Raw genomic sequence first — 18,486 nt, 5'->3', positions numbered from 1 at the left:
GGTCCTCTATTCTCAACGTACGACACTTTAGTTTGTTTAGTGGCCTTGCGGAGTTACTTGATTTTTTTCGCAAATGAACTTGTTTTATGGTTGGAAGTGGTTGGTTTTGATCTGGACAACGCATACTTTTAACAGTTACGTGACACACAAGCAACCAAGCCGTTGGTCTTTTGCAGGAAACGTTTCCAAACTGGGCAACTATAATAAGCTACCAAGATATTGCGACTTTAAAACCTTCCTGTCGGAACATGTGATATGTTAGAATGCTATCAACCCAGCGTCGAATAGAATAGAATTCACATGAATATATTTGGTTGAAAGTACTGTTCATTATCAAGTGCATACTTTTCGCTTTATTATGAAATAAACATCCGAACATTTATCTCAAAACATTAAAGTTTTCTCCTTTTAGAAGATCTTCATCAAGTTGAGTTTTTCTGCGGCTGTATTTGCACGGGAAATAAAATTAGGCTTTTGTAGAACAGCCATATATTGACTACCGAAGACATTGTCATGTTAGATTTGTGGTTCGGGACAAATATTTATGTTAGCCACATATTCAGAGAAGTTAAGCGTATGCAGTATGTCTGCTGTTTCAAAATTAACAGATTGTTTGCTGTTTTTGCAAAACAAAAAAAAAAAACGGCTAAAACAGCATTTTTTTGTTGCAGAAAGCGTTTGCTATTAACAACAGACTTTTATATGAGTGTACTACAGAAAATTTTATTCTATTGTATTCCCTAAAGAAGTAAAATCGGCCCTTCTGTTGTGGTCTCAAAATACTTCTAAAGTTTGAGTTGAGGCGGCTGACATTGTTGTTTTTGTAATACTGGAACAAGGTACATTAAGGAAGGTACTATCAGTATTCCAAAAACAAAAATATCAGCCGCCACATTGTCACTTTGATTGTCAGTAAAATTGAAACTTTGTTCAACAATTGGGAAATTTAAAGCACAAAAAACCTGGAAATGTATCCATGTATGCTTCAAAATATGAGGAAATTTGTTACGGTTGCTAAGAATAATTGAAGTAATTCCCATCATCAATTGTGATAATCATGGTTTCGACACTCTCTGTCACCATTTTAAAGCAAATGGAATATTTAACAAGTATATACAGCAGTAAGTTCGGCCGGCCGAATCTTAAATACCCACCACCATGAACCAAATATTAGGGTTTCCTTTGAAATTTCAAGAGGGCTTGAGGACACTTCCCGAAGATAAATTTAAAGATTTCACCTATGAGGACTATATCAGATTCTGGATTTATAAGAACCATTTTTGTTTGAGTTTTAAAGGAATCATTAACATCTCTTGTAAGTGTGTAAGAAAATTATAAAATAATGTCTTGATTTGAAATCTTAAATCTGTAGAAGTAAAATCTGGAAATTTTACATTGAGTTTCAAGCAATTTTCATGATCAGTGCGCCTTCTACACCCTCAAGAAGTGAAGTCGGTCTATATGGAGGCATTACCAAATGGACCGATAAAAACTTAATCCGATACACATTTTTGTGAGCCTAAAATACCAGATTTAAAATTTCAGGCAAATCAATTAAAAACTACGGTTTCTAGAAAACCAAGGAGTTAAATCGGGAGATCGTTCTTATGGGGGCTATACTAAAATATGGACCGATACTCACCGTTTTCGGCACACCTCTTTATAACCCGAAAATACCTCTAGATTTCCAATTTTAGGCAAATAGGATAAAAACTTCGGATTCTAGAAGCCCAAGAAGTAAAATCGGGAAATCGGTCTATATGGGGGCTATACCAAAATATGGACCGATACTCACCATTTTTGGCACACCTCTTTATGGTCCTACTATACCTCTAGATTTCCAATTTCAGGTAAATTGAATAAAAACTGCGGTTTCTATAAGCCCAAGAAGTAAAATCGGGAGATCGGTCTATATGGGGCTATACCAAAATATGGACCGATACTCACAATTTTTGGCACACGTATTTGTGGTCCTACAATACCTCTAGATTTCCTATTTCAGGTAAATTGAAAACTGCGGTTTCTATAAGCCCAAGACCCCAAATCGGGAGGTCGGTTTATATGGGGACTATATCAAAACCTGGACCGATATAGCCGATCTTCGAACTTGACCTGCCTGCAGACAAAAGAAGAGTTTGTGCAAAATTTCAGCACGATTGCTTCATTATTGAAGACTGCAGCGTGATTACAACAGACAGACAGCCATACAGACAGACAGACAGACAGACAGACGGACAGACGGACATCGTTATATCGTCTTATAATTTCTCCCTGATCAAGAATATATATACTTTATATAGTCGGAAATCGATATTTCGATATGTTACAAACGGAATGACAAACTTATTATACCCCCGTCACCATTCTATGGTGGTGGGTATAAAAATTTGTGATAAAATAATTATATTTTGAATTTTTATTTTTATTTGTCACATTTGTCAGTTAAACACATGGCGTAGCTAGCAACGTTCTCCTAAGGGGTGAACGTTACAATGTGTGCTCATTGTTAAAATACCTCAATAAGAGATATTAATTCGTGTAGATGGGAAGAATACAGAATATTTAATTCAAGGATATATAATCATAGTTTGAAGAAATACTGCATGGTATATAAATACTGACAATCAAAGTTCTGAAAAATTGTAATCACCGGATAGCATGAAAGTACACCCAAAAAAAAGTGAACCCACCGTGGAAGAAAATGTAGCTTTATTTTAGAAAATTTTAACTAAAATAGTTTTCTAATTGCAACATGTTATAAATAAGTTAATACTTTTTGTCAAACTGAAGAAATCTTTTTCAAAATAATTATTTTTTTCTGTTGTTTAAGAAAATTTCATATGTTGAAAGAAAAAATTCGATTTAAAAATTTTTAAAATGTCTTTAGCGCTGTACGAAGTTCAAGACAGGTACAATTTTAGTAAAATTTACTCATTTTAGAGACTGAGTTCATCTCAATTTAAGCAAACTTCTGCCATTTTAGGAAAATATGAACTATTTCATTTTGTAGTAAAATTGTGCACTATATTTGTATACAACTTTTTATACCCTCCACCATAGGATGGGGGTATATTAACTTTGTCATTCCGTTTGTAACACATCGAAATATTGCTCTAAGACCCCATAAAGTATATATATTCTGGGTCGTGGTGAAATTCTGAGTCGATCTAAGCATGTCCGTCCGTCCGTCCGTCTGTCCGGCTGTCCGTCCGTCTGTGGAAATCACGCTAACTTCCGAACGAAACAAGCTATCGACTTGAAACTTGGCACAAGTAGTTGTTATTGATGTAGGTCGGATGGTATTGAAAATCGGCCATATCGGACCACGTTTACGTATAGCCCCCATATAAACCGATCCCCAAATTTGGCTTGGGGAGCCTCCCGGAGCAGCAAAATTCATCCGATCCGGTTGAAATTTAGTACGTGGTCTTAGTATACGGCCTCTAACAACCATGCAAAAATTGGTCCATATCGGTCCATAATTATATATAGCTCCCATATAAACCGATCCCCAGATTTGACCTCCGGAGCCTCTTGGAGGAGCAAAATTCATCCGATCCGGTTGAAATTTAGTACGTGGTCTTAGTATACGGTCTCTAACACCCATGCAAAAATTGGTCCATGTCGGTCCATAATTATATATAGCCCCCATATAAACCGATCCCCAGATTTGACCTCCGGAGCCTCTTGGAGGGGATAAATTCATCCGATCCGGTTGAAATGTGGTACCTGATGTGAGTATACGGTCTCTAACAACCATGCAAAAATTGGTCCATATCGGTCCATAATTATATATAGCCCCCATATAAACCGATCCCCAGATTTGACCTCCGGAGCCTCTTGGAGGGGCAAAATTCATCCGATCCTGTTGAAATTTGGTACCTGATGTTAGTATACGGCCTCTAACAACCATGCAAAAATTGGTCCATATCGGTTAATAATTATATATAGCTCCCATATAAACCGATCCCCAGATTTGAACTCCGGAGCCTCTTGGAGGAGCAAAATTCATCCGATCCAATTGAAATTTAGTACGTGGTGTAAGTATATAGACTCTAACAACCATGCAAAAATTGGTCCATATCGGTTCATAATTATATATAGCTCCCATATGAACCGATCCCCAGATTTGACCTCAGGAGCCTCTTGGAGGAGCGAAATTCATCCGATCCAGTTGAAATTTGGTACATGGTGTTAGTACATGGTATCTAACAACCATGCAAAAATTGGTCCATATCGGTCCATAATTATATATAGCAAAAGTCATCCGATGCGGTTGAAATTTGATACATTTTGTCAATATATGGCCTCTAACAGCCATGTAAAAATTGGTCAATATCGGTCTTTAGTTATATATAGCCGATGACTTATTACACAAAAATTGGTCCATATCGCCAAAAATAATCTACCAAAACTTTATTTCCATAGAAAATGTTGTCAAATTTTATTACTATAGAAAGTTGTGTCAAAATTTCATTTCTATAGAAAGTTTTGTCAAACGTTTATTTCTATAGAAATGTTTGTCAAAATTTTATTTCCATAGAAAGTTTTGTCAAAATTTTATTTTTATAGAAAATTTTGTAAAAAATTTATTTCTGTAGAAAATTTTGTCAACATTTTATTTCTATACAAAATTTTGTCAACATTTTACTTCCATAGAAAATTTTGTCAACATTTTATTTCTATAGAAAATTTTGTCAAGTTTTTATTTGTATAGAAAATTTTGTCAAAATTTTATTTCTATAGAAAATTTTGTCAAGTTTTCATTTCTATAGAAAATTTTGTCAAACTATATTATATACGTATTTAATCGGCTTTTTTTGTTTAATATATACCCCGTATGGGCTAACTTACAATTTAGAAGACAGTGTTAAAAAGTTTTACGATACCTTGCCATCGGCAAGTGTTATCGCAACCCAAGTAATTCGATTGTGGATGACAGCCTTTAGTAGAAGTTCCTACGCAATCCATGGTGGAGGGTACATAAGATTCGGCATGGCCGAACTTACGGCCGTATATACTTGTTTTTCTTATTTTTAGTTCATGTCATTAAAGTTAGCAAACAATTATTCAAATAAGGAACATATACTCATATTGTGCAAAATTTAACTAAAATCAACTAATCTTCATGAACTAAAATAAAGTTCAGTTGGCATTAGAGCCCCCTTTTTCTGGGTGTACTTGTACAGGAAGTACCTTCCTTAATACGCCTTCATCCAGAAAAAGGGGCTTTAATGCCAACTGAACCATATTTCAGTTCATGAAGATTAGTTGATTTTTATTAAATTTTGCACAATATGAGTACATGTTCCTTATTCGAATAATTTTTTGTTAACTTTAATGACGTGAACTAAAAATAAGAAAAAAAGTTGTATACAAATATAGTGCACAATTTTACTACAAAATGAAATAGTTCATATTTCCCTAAAATGGCAGAAGTTTGCTTAAATTGAGTTCATAAGTCTCTTAAATGAGTAAATCTTACTAAAATTGTACATGTCTGTAACTTCGTAGAGCGCTAAAGATATTTTAACAATTTTAAAATCCAAATTTTTCTTTCAACATATGAAATTTTCTTAAACAACAGAAAAAAATTAATTATTTAAAAAAAATTCTTCAGTTTGACAAAAATATTAACTTACAGTAGAATTCATTTATAGCGACCTCGGTTATAACGACCATCCGTTTATAACGACGGATTTTCAAAGCAAGTTTGGTTCTTAATAGTTTGTACATGCGCAAGCATTCGCTTAGAACGACTCCGGTTTTAGAGACCATCTGATTTTAACGACCATTTTGCACGTCTGCTTTGGAATGGACATTCGGTTATAACGACGATGTAAGTTCTGTGTACTAATTTTTATGTTTTTCATTCCATTTTTTGTCATCAGCCAATACTAAATAAAGAAACATATACTGCACACATAAAATTTTTTTCTGGTTCAATCACGAAATTAATTGATCCAATTAATTTTTTAATTGAAATGTCTTCAATCACAGAAATGATAGTATCAATTAAAACATTAATTGAAGGTCAATTAAAAATTAATTGATCCAATTAAAAAATTAATTGATACTATTAATTTTTGTGATTGATTTTTGTTTCAATTAAAAAAAAAATAGTTCATTCAATTAAATTTTTAATTGAATATTTTTTAAAACTCAATTAAAATTTTAATTGGAAGATTTTTCGTGAAATTTTTTCCTGTGTGCGGGGAATCACAGAATTTGTTTTCGACTATCCCAAACCGAGGTGCAAATGACAAAGAAGAAATATTTAAACCAGTTTGGGATGAGTTCGAATTCAAACCAGGACTGGGAGAAGTAGTGGAGAACACAAAAGAAAATGATGAAACTCACAGAAAAAAAACTTAAAAATATTGTGTACACTTATTTGGATACAACGACGTTCGGTTATAACGACATATAATTTCGGTCCCTTGGCGGTCGCTATAACCGAATTCTACTGTATTTATAACATGTTGCAATTAGAAAACTATTTTAGTTAAAATTTTCTAAAATAAATCTACATTTTCTTCCACGGTGGGTTCACTTTTTTTGGGTGTTGGTGTGGTTCTTCGCTAAGTTTATGTACATATTTATTTAGTTAGTTAAGACAAACACTTACTATTATAATATCCTTGTTCATGGTTACTTGGTTGCCAGGACACGGATACTTGTTTATTTTCTTGCATTTATTTATTTTTTTTTACATTTATTTCTGCAACAATTTTTGCTTTTGTCTGACAAGAGTTTTTGAAATTTTGTAATCCAAAATTCGTAATGTCGTCTAATAGCAGTTCACAAACTCCAACAAATCATGGTGACAATGGCGTTGCAAATGACAGTGCAGAAAAGACAATCAATTTAAATGACTTTTTGGATTTTTTGAATTTGTCATGTCATGTCAATGACATGATTTCCCAGACTAATCTACAGACTACAAGCATTCAACATACAAAGGAATCCCAGCTACATAATCATGGGTTAGCTAGTAAGAGTGCTTCGTGTAATGGTTCGTCAACGATGGCGATGGGAGCAAAAGGCTGTGGACAACCTTCTGGGAAGGCGATAGATTTTCAGCAATTAGCCCATAATCGCTTAGTAAATGATTTATTTGGGTATAGACGTAGCGCTGCACAAGCTATTCCAGAAGAATTAACTGATAGTGGGCCCAGTACCGGGAGTAGCAGTGGCGTAGCAGATACAGCCCGGGGACATAGACGGAGTTCTACTTCAGTGACCTTGCCACGTACAAAGCAAGTACAAACTAGCTCTAGTGGTGATGGAATCTTGCATCCAAAATTAAATGAAAAATTAGATTGCATACTGAATGAGGGTATTCTGGATGCAGTCTTGCCTTTTATATGTCCTGTACCGCTACCGGCAAATTACAACAATCGTTTGAAGCCAAAACTGAAGGAAACTCCAGGAAAACCCTCTCCTCCAATGGGATCTACACAAGTTGGAGGAGAATTAGAAATTGAAGTCAATATGACAATGAACTCTAAAGAAATGGAAACCACTGCTAAAGTTCCTCCAAAAATATCTTCTTTACCCATAAAAACTTCAATTACTAGCCAAGCTGGAGCAACATCTAAAAAGGAGTAAGTTTTCCAATGTGCCAATGACCAACGATAATATTGTTTCTTTAAGGCCTGAAGTCATTATCCATGTATGTGATGAGGTGAAAAATACATCCAAGGATTTTGTATGTCCTCAGAGTTTGTTAGTCAGCAAGATGGGCTATTTTGCCGATGTTACTGCCGGGCAAAAATTGGAGGACATGGATATATCGGTACATTGCGATATACAAATATTCGATTGGCTAATGAAATGGGTTAAATCGGAGACAAGCAATAGTCTGGATCAGGGAGATGGTTCTCCGAATTTGAATGTCAACAATGTGGTGCCCATATTGGTATCGGCCAGTTTTCTTCAGGTATTTGGATTTTCTATCAATGACTCTGCAACTTCATTTTATATTTAATTTTACAGATGGAACCTTTACTTTTGGATTGTTTAAGTTTCTGCCACTCAAGATTGGGAGAAGTGGTTAAGGCTTCCACTAACTTGTCTTGCCTGAATGACTCCATTATTACACGTATGGCCGATATGTTTACCAATGTGGAATTAGAAATGGTCAAGGATAAAAAGGATCGTTTGGTACCACGCCTTTGGACAAAACTGATACAGAGCCTCTGTGAGCCTGAACCGGAAGCTTTAAGAGGTCACTACTATAGTTTGGCTGGACTATTTCGATGCTCCAAGTATTTGAAAGACATATGGTTGGTTGACCACTACGAATTTGATTTTCACTGCTAAATCATTTCAGATGCCAACGTTGCTTAACCAATACCATGAAATCCTATGTCCAATGTATTGAGGGTAATGTCCGTCTCAATCGATGGGGTCAGTTGGTGAGTCATCATGCAAGAGATCCCACATGGGATTTGAGTTGCTATATAGCCCAGTTGTTTAAAGAATTGAAATCGTGGCGTCGTGTTTATTGGAAGCTATGGGGACATGCCCACTATCTCTATTGCTGTCTATGTGAAATGTATTTTCCAGTGTATCAGGTATGGCATCGAACTACTTAGAGCGGTATGAAAACAATATAATAGACCTCTTTAGATGTCCTGGTGCCGTTATCATCCCGAAACTCCCAGTTTTCTTGGACCAGTCACAGATGGACGTACCACTGGTGCTGCTGGTCGTTATGCTTGTTGTGGTCAACAGGCATTTCGCTTCGAAACATTGCCGGGTCCAAATGTGGGGTTCAGAATTTTAATTAATTGTTGACTGAACATTTACCAAATTCTTTATATTTCAGGGATGCCAGATTCGCGAACACAGCGTCTTGGTGGAAACCGATCGAGAACGTTCTATTTTGTCTATTGTTCAGCTGGCAACTGAAGGTCATGCATTAGGCGATAGCCCTCCATTAAAAATGCAGGAAGCTTTGACCGGTGGAGATAATGAACCACGTTGGATGCTTTTGTCTTTGATGCCGCAACGTTGTCGTCAAGGCCTATTGCCTGTATTAAATCCTGATGGTAAGAGAATTGATTATGTCAAGACGATAGGACTATTTTCTAACCTACAGGTGTTTAAAGTACCTGTACTGAAAGAAAGCTTACCCGTCGAAATTTCTTGCGCTCAAGCCCAACTCAAGCTATCTTGTTATACCTTGCACCATCGGTCGGGGGATATACAAACCTTGTGTAACGCTTCAAAATATTGGTCTCATAACCAATAAAGCATACAGGGTTACTGATTTGTAATGCAACAAAATAAAGCGTATATTTGTGGTTGCTTTTAATGTTCATAAGCAAATAAGAATATAAGAATATAAATAACATCAAGTTTTAGAATGCGTTCGAATTGGTTACATTTGGCACGAATTATGGGCGACATCACACACTGTACGAATGTGGCTCTGCGGTATGTTGGCCCATTCCCGGCGAAGCTCCACCTTGAGATAATCAACACTTACTTACGAGTGAGAGAGTGTCCATTGGCCGTTAAAGCAGGTCACACTATTAACAATGCTTGCACGCAGAGAAGGAATATGGAACATGTTTTTCGAAATTTTTTTCAAAATTTTATTTGTATAGAAAATTTTGTCAAAATTTATAGTCAAGTGTGCCAAATTTTATTGAAATCGGTTCAGATTTAGATATAGCTCCCATATATATCGTTCGCCCGATATGGACTAATACGGTTCCAGAAGCCAGAGTTTTACTCCAATTTGGTTGAAATTTTGCACTAGGAGTACAATTAGTAGTGTAGTCAAGTGTGCCAAATTTTATTGAAATCGGTTCAGATTTAGATATAGCTCCCATATATATCGTTCGCCCGATTTACACTCATATGACCACAGTGGCCAATCTTTTACTCCGATTTAATTGAAATTTTGCACAGGGAGTAGAATTGGCATTGTAGCTAATTTGGTTGAAATCGGTTCAGATTTAGATATAGCTCCCATATATAGCTTTTGCCCGATTTACACTCATATGACTACAAAGGCCAATTTGTTGCTCCGATTTAGTTGAAATTTTTGCACAGGGAGTAGAGTTAGCATTGTAGCTATGCCTGCCAAATTTGGTTAAAATCGGTTCAGATTTACATATAGCTCCCATATATAGCTTTCGCCCGATTTAAACTCATATGACCACAGAGGCCAATTTTTAACTCCGATTTAGTTGAAATTTTGCACAGGGAGTAGAATTAGCATTGTAACTATGCGTGCCAAATTTGGTTGACATCGGTTCAGATTTAGATATAGCTCCCATATATATGTTTTTCTGATTTCGACAAAAATGGTCACAATACCAACATTTTCCTTGTAAAATCGCCACTGCTTAGTCGAAAAGTTGTAAAAATGACTCTTATTTTCCTAAACTTCTAATACATATATATCGAGCGATAAATCATAAATAAACTTTTGCGAAGTTTCCTTAAAATTGCTTCAGATTTAAATGTTTCCCATATTTATACCCTGCTCCACACTGTGGAACAGGGTATTATAAGTTAGTGCATATGTTTGCAACACCCAGAAGGAGACGAGATAGACACATGGTGTCTTTGGCAAAAATGCTCAGGGTGGGCTCTTGAGTCGATATAGCGATGTCCGTCTGTCCGTGAACACATTTTTGTAATCAAAGTCTAGGTCGCAGTTTTAGTCCAATCGACTTCAAATTTGGCACAAGTATGTGTTTTGGCTCAGAATAGATCCCTATTGATTTTGAAAGAAATCGGTTCAGATTTAGATATAGCTCCCATATATATATTTCGCCCGATATGGACTTATATGGGCCCAGAAGCCAGAGTTTTAACCTAATTTGCTTAAAATTTTGCACAAGAAGAACAATTAGTACTGTAGTCAAGTGTGCCAAATTTTATTGAAATCGGTTCAGATTGAGATATAGCTCCCATATATATCTTTCGTCCGATATGGACTAATACGGTCCCAGAAGCCAGAGTTTTACCCCAATTTGGTTGAAATTTTGCACAGGGAGTAGAATTAGCATTGTAGCTATGCGTGCCAAATTTGGTTGAAATCGGTTCAGATTTAGATATAGCTCCCATATATAGCTTTCGGCCGATTTACACTCATTTGACCATAGAGGCCAATTTATTTGCTCCGATTTAGTTGCAATTTTGCACAGGGAGTAGAATTAGCATTGTAGCTAAGCGTGCCAAATTTGGTTGAAATCGGTTCAGATTTAGATATATCTCCCATATATAGCTTTCGCCCGATTTACACTCATATGACCACAGAGGCCAATTTTTAACTCCGATTTAGTTGAAATTTTGCACAGGGAGTAGAATTAGCATTATTGCTATGCGTGTCAAATTTGGTTGAAATCGGTTCAGATTTAGATATAGCTCCCATATATATGTTTTTCTGATTTCGACAAAAATGGTCAAAATACCAACATTTTCCTTGTAAAATCGCCACTGCTTAGTCGAAAAGTTGTAAAAATGACTCTAATTTTCCTAAACTTCTAATACATGTATGTCGAGCGATAAATCATAAATAAACTTTTTCGAAGTTTCCTTAAAATTGCTTCAGATTTAAACGTTTCCCATATTTTTTTACTAAAATTGTGTTCCACCCTAGTGCATTAGCCGACTTAAATTTTGAGTCTATAGATTTTGTAGAAGTCTATCAAATTCTGTTCAGATCGAGTGATATTTAAATGTATGTATTTGGGACAAACCTTTATATATAGCCCCCAACATATTTGACGGATGTGATATGGTATCGAAAATTTAGGTCTACAAAGTGGTGCAGGGTATAATATAGTCGGCCCAGCCCGACTTTAGACTTTCCTTACTTGTTTTTTACTAAAATTGTGTTCCACCCTAGTGTCTATCAAATTCTGTTCAGATCGAGTGATATTTAAATGTATGTATTTGGGACAAACCTTTATATATAGCCCCCAACATATTTGACGGATGTGATATGGTATCGAAAATTTAGATCTACAAAGTGGTGCAGGGTATAATATAGTCGGCCCAGCCCGACTTTAGACTTTCCTTACTTGTTTTTTACTAACATTGTGTTCCACCCTAGCCGACTTAAATTTTGAGTCTATAGATTTTATAGAAGTCTATCAAATTCTGTCCAAATCGAGTGATATTTAAATGTATGTATTTGGGACAAACCTTTATATATAGCCCCCAACACATTTGACGGATGTTATATGGTATCGAAAATTTTAATCTATAATATGGTGCAGGGTATAATATAGTCAGCCCCGCCCGACTTTAGACTTTCCTTACATGTTTTTGAAAATTTAAATTTTAAATTTTAAATTTATGAGAAAATTTAGTTTTGCTTTTTCCTGAGAAAATAGAACCATTCAATGGACTTGCTTACTTTCATGCCACAGATGCCAATTGTCGTGTCGCCAGACGTGTACGACCAGCATCATCGAAATTCTTTGCCGATTCCAGTAGCGAAACAGAGAGTACTGATAATACGCTGGAAAATCTTCGTTCGACTTCTAGAAAATATGGTTTAGGTGACTATGGAAGTAGTTTCTCAACAAGCAGTAGTGATGGATGTGAATCCTCAGACAGTAAAACTGTGGCCCCCAAAAAGAACTACAAAAAGAAACATCATCGAAAAAGGTATAAACACCCACACAAAAGAATAGTTCTTCTTTCTAGAACGAAATTTTAGGCCAACGAAATTCATTTTTATGTTGACAATTTAAGGTCGATCGTTTTGATTCCCATTACAATCCCTAGTTTATCACCAACGAAGGGTTTTCTGCCTCAAAATTTCGTTTCGGAAAAAAGGACCGTTTTCTTCGTATTTATTGCCAAATTATTCCTCAGTAAGTTATTTTTCCAGTAAACCCCCATTGAATCCTGGCCGCTATTGGTCCGGCGAATTATCGGCACGCAGTAATCAAGATAATCAACGTGAATTCGAAGAGAAAGTAATGAAGCAGGTTGTGGCTCTCGTGCGCAAGAAAAATGGCACCGATGTCAATGTAACCAAACCAAATCGTCCTTTGGGTGGTTGCTATGTCAAGCTCGAACAAGAGTGGAAGGAACAGTTGAAACAACGATATTACAACGTGACTGCCAGTACTTCAAATTCTCAAGTGAGTGGCACTAGCAATGGAAGCATGACTTCCATATCTTTGAAACCGTCGCGAAAGAAGGTTGACAATGGTACTGGTCAATAGGATGAATGACCACAAATATTCGAAAGTTTACCAATGATGTTATTAAATAAAAAATTAATAAACGCAAACTAAACTTTATATTTGTATAACATAATGTTATTAGTGTCTGTCATTGAACAAAATGTTTTCTTCATACAAACGACGAAAAGGAGTGTGTTTGGGACTCTAATTATTTTTGAGTGCAAGCCAAGGTATATTTAGGAAGGTAGTTTCAAGCTATCAGATGATTACAATTTTTTCATTTGAGCAGAACTTTGATTGTCGGTGTCTGCTTAATGGCATAGGCGCAACTAAAGGGGTTTTATGGGTTTTTCATCTCCCCCTACCAAATACCATTCAGTATTTCTTCAAATCATGAATTAAATTGAATTGAATTAAATATTATGGTTTCTTCCCATCTATAAGAATTTATTTTTTCTCTTTTTGAGGTATCTTCACAATGAGCACACATCGTAGCTTTTACCCCCTACGAAAATGTTGCTAGCTACGCCAATGTTTAATATGGCGACTGACATTTTTGTTTTTGTAATACTAAAACTACCTTACTAAATCTGCCTTGAGTGCAAGCATATAATGTTGCTGGTATTGGGACATGTATTTTAATATCTTAAAACATGTATGGGACATAATTTTTATACCCTAAACCACATAGTGGTCAGGGTATAATAACTTTGATCTGCAAAAAAATGTGGCTACCAGAAATATTGATCTTATACCCCATAGAATATATACCGATTGACTCAGAATCACCTCCTGAGTCGATGTAGCCCTTGGTGTCCGTCCGTCCATGTATTTGTTGTTCGCAGGATTCCGGTCGCAATTATTAACCGATTTTGATGAAATTTGGTGTGTGGCGCATTTTTGGCACAAGGACGAACGCTATTGAAATCGGATCAAATTTAGATATAGCTTCCATATATATGTATCGCCCGATTTCAATATATGGGGTCAGATTGCGCTCATTTACTAACCGATTGGTAAATTGGTCAAATTTGACACACAGTAATCTAATTTACCACCCTTCAAGTGTGCAACATTTTATCGAAATCGGTTCAGATTTAGATATAAAGGGTGATTCTTTTGAGGTTAGGATTTTCATGCATTAATATTTGACATATCACGTGGGATTTCAGACATGGTGTCAAAGAGAAAGATGCTCAGTATGCTTTGACATTTCATCATGAATAGCCGAACGATCTGCCACAACGTCGAATTTTCAGTGAATGGGCCCTAGAAAAGTTGGCAGAAAATCCGCTTTTTTATCGACAAATTTTGTTCAGCGATGAGGCTCATTTCTGGTTGAATGGCTACGTAAATAAGCAAAATTGCCGCATTTGGAGTGAAGAGCAACCAGAAGCCGTTCAAGAACTGCCCATGCATCCCGAAAAATGCACTGTTTGGTGTGGTTTGTACGCTGGTGGAATCATTGGACCGTATTTTTTCAAAGATGCTGTTGGACGCAACGTTACGGTGAATGGCGATCGCTATCGTTCGATGCTAACAAACTTTTTGTTGCCAAAAATGGAAGAACTGAACTTGGTTGACATGTGGTTTCAACAAGATGGCGCTACATGCCACACAGCTCGCGATTCTATGGCCATTTTGAGGGAAAACTTCGGAGAACAATTCATCTCAAGAAATGGACCGGTAAGTTGGCCACCAAGATCATGCGATTTGACGCCTTTAGACTATTTTTTGTGGGGCTACGTCAAGTCTAAAGTCTACAGAAATAAGCCAGCAACTATTCCAGCTTTGGAAGACAACATTTCCGAAGAAATTCGGGCTATTCCGGCCGAAATGCTCGAAAAAGTTGCCCAAAATTGGACTTTCCGAATGGACCACCTAAGACGCAGCCGCGGTCAACATTTAAATGAAATTATCTTCAAAAAGTAAATGTCATGGACCAATCTAACGTTTCAAATAAAGAACCGATGACATTTTGCAAATTTTATGCGTTTTTTTTTAAAAAAGTTATCAAGCTCTTAACAAATCACCCTTTAGCTCCCATATTTGGCCATAAGTCCCTTACTTATCAACCAATCTTACTCAAAGTTGGCCAAATTTAATCTTCTATAGTACTGACTATATGCACAAAAAATCATAGAAATCTGTTCAGATTTAAATATAGCTCACATATATATGTATCGCCCTATTTTACAAAATTTGGTCATAATAGCCTTATGTATCAGTCGATCTTACTGAAGTTTAGCACACATTAACCTTCTGAGATATCAACCAGACCTGCAAAATATCATTCAAATCAGTTCAGATTTAGATATAGCTCTCATATATATGTAGCGCCCTTTTTTCAAAAATTTCCCCCTTATAACCTTATTTTTGACCATAGTGCACTCATTTATTAACAGATCTTACTAAAATTAAGCACAAGGTAATCTTTTGTAATATCACCCAAACCTCCAAACTATAATCCAAATTGGTTCACATTTAGATATAGCTCCCATATATATGTATCGCCCTTTTTTGAAAAATTTACCCCTTATAACTTTATTTCTGACCATAATAGTCTTATTTAGTACTCAAATTTAGCACATGGTAACCTTCTGAGGTATCAACAAAATCTGGAAAATTTCATCCAAATCGTTTCAGATTTAGATATAGCTGCTATATATATTTGCATCTCTCGATTTTCCCAAATTTTGGCCATAAGACATTTATTAACGAATATTACTCAAATTTCTAATATTGAAGAATTAGCCGATCGTAGATAGACTTACATGTAGCTCTTACATAAATGTATTCCCAAGTTTCACAAATTTTGATTTATTACCCACACTAATTTAGCGATTTCCTCTTTTTTGAGAATGGACTCAATATAAGTGGCATACTAACTCTGTATTTAGATTCAGAATCAACTAAAACTCCTATATCCATGTACCCCTTAATGTTGTTAAATATGGAAATGCGGGTTTTCCCCAAACCTATACCATTGATACCCCACAAACAATGTTTACTAATTCAGTAGGGGTGGTTTAGGGTAGGATAGTCGGCCCCGCCCAACTTTCTACTTTACTCACTTGTTTTTAGTATAATGTTTGTGTGTGTGTGTGTGTGTATACAAATATAAATTAATTTAGAAATTGCTTGTGAACATATAAATGTTTAGAAATGTCGGAGAGAAATAAAGAGGGTGAGAAAATGATTAAGAAAGCAACGGAGAGAGAAGTAATAAAAGACATCAACATAACACATTGAGACAATCTACTTGAGAGACATATGTGGTTAAATGTGCTTGCATTCAAACTCAATACTTCGAAATGTTCAGGTCTAAACATTATTAAAATGACACATTAAATTTTATATAAACTAAGTGATATATAATGAGAATAAATACATCGGTATAAACAGAAGGATTTTGGAAACTTCTATCTCTGTTATGAACACATGTTAAATTTTGTTTGGATCTGTCAACTCCTTCATACACGCAAAAAAATAATTCTTTCCTCCCAAACGAAATTTTAGACAAACAAAGTTCGTTTCTCATTTGCTTTTCGCTGTAAGGAAGTGTATTTGGAACAAAAGTATATACTTTTTGTGATAAACGTTTATTCTTTTCCAGGATGTAAAAACAATTTCATAAAGACTAGCTCAAAAAAAAAAAACATTATTTTCTTGCTAATTGCATTGTCCCTCACATCTTTCTCACATCCACGAGGATTTTTAGTTCTTAACACCTTTTCCTGTAATACCAACAATGTAGAAGAAATTATACGATTTTATAAATTTTTAAATTTTTTTTTACCTTTCGCCTGGACGGAGAATCGAACCGCGGACCATGCACATTGTAAGCCAACACACTAACCACTGAGCTATGTACCTGTTATGGTCATCAATAGATAAATATCCATATAAGTTATATTTATATAGCATAGCTTGCGGCGCCCACGAACCGAATAAACAAAGTTTATTTAACAGAAACAAACATTTAGTTTGGCACCGTGGAGCAGTGGTAGCTACGTCCGACTCTCATGCCAAGGGTCGTGGGTTCGATCCCTGCTTCGGCCAAAGTTTTTTTTTTTGCTTTTGTTTTTTTTTTACATATATTCCAGATATATTCGGAAGATTCCGAAAAAATGTTCAACATTACATTGTACTATATTAAATTTTGAACTGTAAAATGTGTCTTATTAAAGATCTAAAGTCAGAAAAGAACAGTGTTTGATATAAACGAAATGGACTGTGTTGTTATTTCAAAAATAACTTTTTTTATTGAAAAAAATAAAAATTTTGTAACAAACGAATTTTTTTGGTGATAAAAGTTTAAAATTTTCGAAGCAATTCAAAAAACTCTAACAAAAGAAAAACGTTTTCGGTACACGTTTTCCAAACGTTTTTTTTCTTTGCGTGTATAGAAACATGTGTTCAAAAAAGACGCATACGCAATTTTTTTACTATGGAAAAATTATAATTGCGTGCTGTCATTTAATATTTACATAAAAAAGGTTTATCGGGACAAGAAATTCATAATGATATGGTGAATGTGTTAGGTGAAAGTGCTCCTTCATATGCAACAGTAAAAAATTGGGTTGCTGAATTTAAACGTGGTCGTATAAGCATTGAAGATGAACCACGTAGTGTACGTCCAAAAACAGCCACAACAACAGCAATTGTAGCCAAAGTGCATGATATGGTATTGAATGATCGACGAATAAAAGTGCGTGAAATTGCTAATATTTATCATGGGCATTTCAAATGATCGAGTCCATTTAATTTTGCATGAAGAACTACAGATAAAAAAGCTTTCTGCAAGATGGGTGCCGCATTTGTTAACAGTCGATCAAAAACGCATAAGAATGAACGTTCCAAGCGAAATAAAATGGATTTTAAGCGTCGTTTCATAACTGTTGATGAGACATGGATCCACCACTATACTCCCAAGACAAAAGAACAATCCAAACAATGGACTGAAGCTGGAGGAAGTGCCCCAAAGAAGGCAAAAACAATTCAATCGGCTGGTAAGGTTATGGCAACGATTTTTGGGGACTTCAAAGGTATTTTATTGATTGACTATCTGCAAAAGGGTAAAACAATAAATTCAGAGTACTATTGCAACCTTTTGGATCAATTAAATGTACAAATTCGAGAAAAACGTTCTGGCTTACAACAGAAAAAAATAATTTTTCATCAAGACAACGCACCAGTGCACAAGAGTGTTTTAACAATGGCTAAAATCAACGAATTAAAGTACGAGTTGCTTGACCACCCACCTTATTCTCCTGATTTAGCTCACAGTGACTTTTACTTGTTCCCAAATCTAAAA

At 35.5% G+C, this 18,486-nt stretch overlaps 1 protein-coding gene across 1 annotated transcript; it reads left to right on the top strand.

The window, feature by feature from the left end:
- The first annotated feature begins 6,657 nt into the window (after window positions 1-6,657).
- LOC142236295 (uncharacterized) lies at window positions 6,658-13,302 on the top strand. The gene is made up of 8 exons (XM_075307558.1): window positions 6,658-7,607; window positions 7,657-7,942; window positions 7,999-8,270; window positions 8,336-8,579; window positions 8,635-8,772; window positions 8,834-9,056; window positions 12,402-12,642; window positions 12,869-13,302. Exons 1-8 carry the CDS (start codon window positions 6,784-6,786, stop codon window positions 13,206-13,208), a joined length of 2,568 nt encoding a protein of 855 aa, XP_075163673.1. The 5' UTR covers window positions 6,658-6,783; the 3' UTR covers window positions 13,209-13,302.
- The last annotated feature ends 5,184 nt before the right edge of the window (window positions 13,303-18,486 follow it).

The sequence above is a fragment of the Haematobia irritans genome, chromosome 4, assembly GCF_050003625.1.
Source record: "Haematobia irritans isolate KBUSLIRL chromosome 4, ASM5000362v1, whole genome shotgun sequence".
In the NCBI taxonomy this organism is placed as follows: domain Eukaryota; kingdom Metazoa; phylum Arthropoda; class Insecta; order Diptera; family Muscidae; genus Haematobia; species Haematobia irritans.
The sequence above is the reverse complement of the archived record's forward strand: the minus strand, read 5'-3'. Positions and strand labels throughout refer to the sequence as shown.